Source organism: Babylonia areolata, chromosome 18 (assembly GCF_041734735.1).
Source record: "Babylonia areolata isolate BAREFJ2019XMU chromosome 18, ASM4173473v1, whole genome shotgun sequence".
Classification (NCBI taxonomy): domain Eukaryota; kingdom Metazoa; phylum Mollusca; class Gastropoda; order Neogastropoda; family Buccinidae; genus Babylonia; species Babylonia areolata.
The window spans coordinates 36,925,083-36,932,582 of NC_134893.1; the positions used below are offsets into that span (position 1 = coordinate 36,925,083).

The window sequence follows — 7,500 nt, forward strand, 5'->3', positions numbered from 1 at the left end:
CACACCACACACCACACCAAACCACATACCACACCGCACTGCACCTACCACACCACACCATACCACATCACACCACACTACACTAAATTCCACCCCCACCCCACCCCCCAACGCCACAACACCTCTACCTCACCCCACCCTACCCCACCACACCATGCCACACACCACCACACCACCTACACAACACCACACCCCACCTCACAATACAGAACCTCAACACGCCCCTCCCACCTAGCCCCATCACACCACCACACCCTACCACACCACCCACACCACACCACGCCACCCAAACCACACCACACATCACCCCACATCACCATACAGAACCTCAACACACCCATCCCACACAGCCCCATCACACCACCACACCCTACCACACCACCCACACCACACCACGCCACCCAAACCACACCACACATCACCCCACATCACCATACAGAACCTCAACACGCCCCTCCCACCTAGCCCCATCACACCACCACACCCCCCCCACCCCACACCCCACACCACCACCACACCACCACCACCACCACTACGACACAACATCAACGCAACACAAGGCCGTTTGGAACCCCCCGGGTAGTGTGAAGGCAAGTCAGTTCATCGACCCTCTCCCCCCCCCCCCCCCCCCACACTCCCCCTCCAATCCCCTTCTACAGCAAGTAAAGACAGCAGCAAGTAGACGTTAAATAATTACGGGGCGGTATTGCCAATAGATCATTCATCATCATCAGGCTCGGCTAATATAACGAGGAGGCCAATACAGGTTCAGCTGTGATAGCTAACCCGGAAGCGAATTTTTAGCTGACGTAAGCGCGCGCGCGCAAATGTGTGTGTGTGTGTGTGTGTGTGTGTGTGTGTGTGTGTGTGTGTGTGTGTGTGTGTGGATTTCGACCGAGGTTACCGCGCTGATGTGCTTGTGTTTATGTTCATGTATGCGTGATCGAGTTTGTGTGTGGTGTGTGTGTGTGTGTGTGTGTGTGTGTGTTTTGTGTGTGTGTGTGTGCGCATGTGCATGCGCGCGCGCACGCGTATGTGTATGTGCGTGCGTTTTTGCGTATTCTCGAGCGCACGTGGAAATGAGGGTACATGTTGTAAACAAGCCATACCTTTAAACAGAAGAGGCGCCATGAAAAAAAAAAAAAAAAAAAAAAAAAAAAGAAGAAAACGAAAAAGAAAGAAAACGAAGAGAGAAAGAGAAAAGAAAAGACAAAATAGTGCCCCAGTTCCGCCGCTGGAGATGTTCTTGCTGGTGGTTTTTTTTAATTTTTAATTTTTAATTTTAATTTTTAATATTGTGAATAACCACTGAAGTGGAATGCAGTTTTATCAAACTGGATACAGAAAGAATGTTTCCACATGACAGTCCCAGATTGCAGTGCTGTCCAAAAAGGTTGGGGGATGGGGGGGGGGGGGGGGGGGGGGGAGGCGGGAATGGGGGTGATTTGAAGAGAGAAGATGAGAAAGAAAAGTGAGAGAGATAAGTGTAAAGAGAGAGAGAGAGAGAGAGAGAGATGATGATGATGATGATGATTGGTAGTAGTAGTAGTAGTAGTAGTAGTAGTAGTATCATCATGATTATTAACATATTTATTATGCCAATTCTCTTGTTGTTGTTGCCATGGTCCAGGTGAAGCTGGAGAAGGAGAAGGTTCGCATCGAGAAGGAGAGGCAGCGTGCCATGGAGCGGCAGGCCAAGCTGGAGCGGATGAAGGGGCGCCTCAGCCAGGCCGACACGGAGGCCGCCTCCAGCCCCCCGCCCGGCGCCGTCCCTGCCCCGACCTCCGCTCAGGACACCATGACTGCCCAGTATAAGGTGTGTGTGTGTGTGTGTGTGTGTGTGTGTGTGTGTGTGTGTGTGTGTGTGTGTGTGTGTGTGTGTGTGTGTGTGTGTTGTGTTTGTGTGTGTGTGTGTGCGCGCGCGCGCGCGCGCGCACGTGTGTGTGTGTAGGGGTTGGGTGTGGGGTGGGGCATGAGTGTGTGTTTGCGCGCATGTATGTACATATGTGTGTATGTAGATGAAATGTTTAGGAGCTGATACCCAGATATTTGCACTAGGTAACATATATATTCTATAAGTTACCCTTAATTGCGTTAAGTATTCGTGTGATAACAGTGACAACAACGCTAATTGTAATTGCTACTACTACAATGACTTCTACTACTACTACTACTACTACTTCTGCTGCTGCTACCACTTGTACATAGATGTCCTGCTGCTAGTTCTAGTTCAACTACTTCGTTTTTGTTGCTGCGACTACTATTACCACTGTTGTTGCTGCTGCTGCAGGTATATAATCTTACACACATCAGGTACAGAATTTGACACATACTGGGAACAGATAGCAGGTGCAAAACCTGACGCACATCAAGTAGAGAATCTGAACAACACCGGGTGCAACAGAATCTGACACGACACACATCACAAACTAGAATCCGATACGCGTCAGTGTCAAGCTGACTCCACACCACCGCCTATCAACCCTTCCTTCACCCCTACCAGGTGACGGCGGACTTCAAGAGAAAGCTGGACGAGTGGCACCAGATGAAGACCTCCCTCACCCTCCCGCCGGACCCCGCGGGCACCTCATCGGATGGGGGCACCCCCTCCCCCCAGCCTGCCCCCTCCGCCTCCCCCCCGCCCTTCGGGGGAGGAGGAGGAGGAGGGGGTGGTGTTGAGGGCAGACCCCCACCCCTCAGCCTTCAGCCCTACTACCCGGACACCCCCGAGGAGCGCTCCCCCGTGGACAAGGCCTCGGACGTCAGCTACGGAGATGACAGCACCAGCGTCACGGAGGAGAGCGGCCACACGCGCAGCAACATCACCAGGTGAGGAGGAGGGAAGCCTTTTTTTATATATATATATTTTTTTATAAGTTTCCTTTTATAAGTTTCCTTTAAAGTAGATAATTAAAGGTTTTGTTGTGTTTGGGCTGGCGTGTTGGTGTGGGGCTTGTGGTGTAGGGTTTGTGGTGTGGGGTGGGGGTCCTTTGTGTGTGTGTGTGTGTGTGTGTGTGTGTACGTGTGTGTTGTGTGTGCGTGTGTGTGTGTGTGTGTGTGTGTGTGTGTGTGTGTGTGTGTGTGTGTGTGTGTGTTGTGTGTGTGTGTGTGTGTGTGTGTGTGTGTGTGAGTATCGCAGGCTGTGTAGGAGTGGTATGTGGTTGTGTTGGTGGTGTGTAGTGATTTTTTTTTTGTTTAAAGAAAAAATCTAGTGGTTGTGATAGTGGTGCAGTGATGTCGGGTTTTTTTTTTATGGTTGTGGTTTTATTGTTGTTGATGATGGTTTTTGGTGTTGGTGTTGGTGTTTAAGTGATGTTGGTGATTGTGTTCGTGATGGTGGTATTCAGTGGTGGTGATGGTGATGATGGTCTTGTTGGTGGTGGTGGTGGTGTTGATGATGGAGTTGTTTGTGATGGTGGTGGTGTTGGTGGTGGTATTGTTGGGTAGTGGTGGTGTTCGTGGTGGTGATGGTGGTGGTATTGTTGGGTAGTGGTGGTGTTCGTGGTGGTGATGGTGGTGGTATTGTTGGGTAGTGGTGGTGTTCGTGGTGGTGATGGTGGTGGTATTGTTGGGTAGTGGTGGTGTTCGTGGTGGTGTTGGTGGTGGTATTGTTGGGTAGTGGTGGTGTTCGTGGTGGTGTTGGTGGTGGTATTGTTGGGTAGTGGTGGTGTTCGTGGTGGTGTTGGTGGTGGTATTGTTGGGTAGTGGTGTTGTTCGTGGTGGTGTTGGTGGTGGTATTGTTGGGTAGTGGTGGTGTTCGTGGTGGTGATGGCGGTGGTATTGTTGGGTAGTGGTGGTGTTCGTGGTGGTGATGGTGGTGGTATTGTTGGGTAGTGGTGGTGTTCGTGGTGGTGATGGCGGTGGTATTGTTGGGTAGTGGTGGTGTTCGTGGTGGTGATGGCGGTGGGGATGGTCGTGGCGGCGGCGTTTTGTTTGATGCTGTTGCTGTTGTTGTCGTGAGTGGAGGTAGTGGTAGTGGTGGTGGCTGCGGTAGATTTGGGTAGTTGTTGCTGGCGGTGGTGGTGATGGTGATGATGGCTGGTTTCATTTGTTTCACGTCAGCGCCGGGTTGTTCCTTCATGTTTTCTTTGTTTGTTTGTCAGGTGGCTTGTTTGTTTTTGTATGTATTTGTATTTGTATTTCTTTTTATCACAACAGATTTCTCTGTGTGAAATCCGGGCTGCTCTCGCCAGGGAGAGCGTGTCGCTATACTACAGCGCCACCCATTTTTTTGTGTGTATTTTTTTCCTGCGTGCAATTTTATTTGTTTTTCCTATAGAAGCGGATTTTTCTTCAGAATTTTGCCAGGAACAACTTTTTGTTGCCGTGGGTTCTTTTACGTGTGCTAAGTGCTTGCTGCACACGGGGCCTCGGTTTATCGTCTCATCCGAATGACTAGCTCCCAGACTACCACCCAAGGTCTAGTGAAGGGGGAGAAAATATCAGCGGCTGAACCGTGATTCGAAACCAGCGCGCTCAGATTCTCTCGCTTCCTAGGCGGACGCGTTACCTGTAGGCCATCACTCCACTATTTGTTTTTGTACGTATGTGATGAAAGCTGAACGTAGACTGTTTCAGTTTCTCCCGATGGCAACTGACCAATCTGTACTGTGTATACGTCAGTGCCCCCAGTAAACGTCACCGCTGTCACAAATCTGTGCACCTACAGTGCATCCCACCCTCTGATGTTGTTGACAAAGGTTTCCAGATAGAGGAACGGGTACCTGTGGGCAGGCAGGCAGTAAGGTGAAGATGGTAGGCGCTAGTAGCAGTGAGGGTGGATCGGTGGTGGTGGTGGTGGTGGTGATGGGGCAGGGGTGGAGAATGGGGGTGGAGGGTTAAGCAGATAAGACTGTAAGCTTGCCTGTCGGACACTTCGTTTCTGGAATGTCATGGAGAGATAGATAGAGAGAGAGAGAGAGAGAGAGAGAGAGAGAGGGGGAGCGAGAGAGAGAGATAGGGAGAAAGAGAGGGAGAGAGAGAGAGGGAGAGAGAGAGGGAGGGAGAGGGAGAGAGAGAGAGAGAGAGAGAGATAGGGAGAAAGTGAGGGAGAGAGAGGGAGAGAGAGAGAGAGAGAGAGAGAGAGAGAGAGAGAGAGAGAGGGACAGACAGAGAGACAGAGACCTTGAAGGCCACAATAACAACAGCAAGCAGGGGAGTTTGTGTTTCTGTCCTGACTCACAAAGTGCCACGGGGGCCGCGCACTCTGCCTGCTGGATTTGATTCTTCTCCATCTGTTTCTGATTTGTTTGTCTGTTGATCTGACAAGTCTTTCACTCAGTCGCTGGGTTGACTGACTGACTAACTGACTGGCTAACTATCTACTGGCTCTCTTCTTTGCTTTGGCTTGCGGCCAACTTCGGAAGATGTAAGTGATTGTCCGAAACTCGGTGGTGTCGTCCTTAGAATGCAGTACCAGATCAGCACTCTGTGCTCTATATAAACAAATCTGCCCCTTCCTATCTCTGTGACTGCTTTCACCTCTACACTCCCCACCCTCCTCCATCACGCCCATCTTGCTGTCTGTGACCTGTTTCACACCCGCTCTGGTTTCCGCGTGTTTCCCAGATCTACGGTCGTTCGCGGCTCTTTTCTCTGTGTGAGGGAGGACCTTGAACTTGCAATGGCTTCGTAAAATCTCTGCACTCAGTTCTTTCAAGTCTGGGTAATGTCCTATATTAGCGTCCAAAATGATTGCACCTATTTTAATGATTTTTTTTGGCGTGTGTTTTGCAATGCAGGCATAGGAGAAGTTCCAGTTTTCAGTTTCTCAAGGAGGCGTCACTGCGTTCGGACAAATTCATATACGCTACATTACATCTGCCATGCAGATGTCTGACAGCAGCATAATCCAACGCGCTATCCAGGCCTTGAGTGCATGCATGTACATTTGTGTATCTGTCCGAGTGGATTTCTTCCACAGTTGTTTGCCAGAGGACAACACTCGCCCGTGTCGCCATGGGTTCTTTTTTGGTGCGCCACATGCGCAGTGCGTACGGGACCTCGGTTTATCGTCTCATCCGAACAACTAGACGCTCAGTTCGATTTTCCAGTGACGGGCGCAATAGCCGAGTGGTTAAAGCGTTGGACTGTCAATCTGAGGGTCCCGGGTTCGAATCACGGTGACGGCGCCTGGTGGGTAAAGGGTGGAGATTTTTCCCGATCTCCCAGGTCAACATATGTGCAGACCTGCTAGTGCCTGAACCCCCTTCGTGTGTATATGCAAGCAGAAGATCAAATACGCTCTTTAAAGACCCTGTAATCCATGTCAGCGTTCGGTGGGTTATGGCAACAAGAACATACCCAGCATGCACACCCCCGAAAACGGAGTATGGCTGCCTACATGGCGGGGTAAAAACGGTCATACACGTAAAAGCCCACTCGTGTGCATACGAGTGAACGCAGAAGAAGAAGAAGAAGATTTTCCAGTCAAACCTGGGAGAAAGGGCAAGAGCGGGATTCGAACCCAGACCCTCACGGACTCTGTATTGTATCGGCAGACGAGTGTCTTAACCATTCTGCCACTTTCCTCTAATGAGTGATGACATGTTACGTGTTATCGACCCTGCTGATGAAGAAACAGACACATTACAACGCGAAATGACCCATAACATGAATCCCTACCGACACTCAAGCCGCCATGTGTTTTCTTCACGTTTCCATTCTTTGCGGGACCGGAAAACGAAAAGAGCAAGATGGCTGCGCGTCAGTTTAGTGAATTATTCCGCGTCAAAGCTGAATAAAATAACGTTTGAAATAGAGTCGAAAACCACTGAAAATGGGTTACAACATCTGCTGTTAGAAATATCGTTTCATCTATGCACAAAATTTACCGGTAAAATAGGTCTCTGAATTTAGACGCTAGAATAGGACTTTTAAAAAACCTACCTTGTTATTACCCTATCATTATTATCATTATCATGATTTTTGTTGTTGTTATTATCATCATCATCACTATCATTATTCTCATTATAATTATTATGCGGGTGTGAATGTGACCGCATTTTCTCAGTGGAGACGAAACCGCGAGATTGACTTAGCTTGACTAACCCTAGGGAGCTTATGAACAAAGGTAATTCACGGCTTCATACAGTTAACTGTAATTTTATTTTGTTAGTAGTTAGTTAGTTACTCAGTTAGATAGATGTTTATTCATTTATCTACTTATTCATTTATTTAATTATTCATTCATTCATTTATTAATCGAGTTTACGTTTCGTTTCCGTTAGCGAATTTAGTCTGTCTCTCTTTGCCCCCCCCCCCTTCTCTCTCTCTCTCCTCTCTCTCCCTCTCTCTCTTTCCCTCTCTCTCCCCCTCTCTCTCTCCCCTCTCTCTCTCTCCCCCTTCTCTCTCTCCCCCCTCTCTCTCTCTCTCCCTCTCTCTCCCTCTTTCTCTCCCCCTCTCTCTCCCTCTCTCTCTCTCCCTCTCTCTCTCTCCCTCTCTCTCTCTCTCTCCCTCTCTCTCCCTCTCTCTCTCCCCCTCTCTCTCCCTCTCTCTCTC

General features: G+C 49.4%; 1 protein-coding gene across 4 annotated transcripts in view; it reads left to right on the top strand.

Annotated features, from left to right (window-relative positions):
• Positions 1-7,500, top strand: part of LOC143292725 (uncharacterized) — a 219,979-nt gene that overhangs the window by 152,071 nt on the left and 60,408 nt on the right. For all 4 annotated transcript variants that reach the window (XM_076603249.1, XM_076603247.1, XM_076603250.1 and 1 more), the window contains exons 7-8: positions 1,631-1,816; positions 2,504-2,829. In XM_076603249.1, the coding sequence (XP_076459364.1) occupies positions 1,631-1,816; positions 2,504-2,829 (512 nt within the window). The remainder of the gene's footprint in view (positions 1-1,630; positions 1,817-2,503; positions 2,830-7,500) is intronic.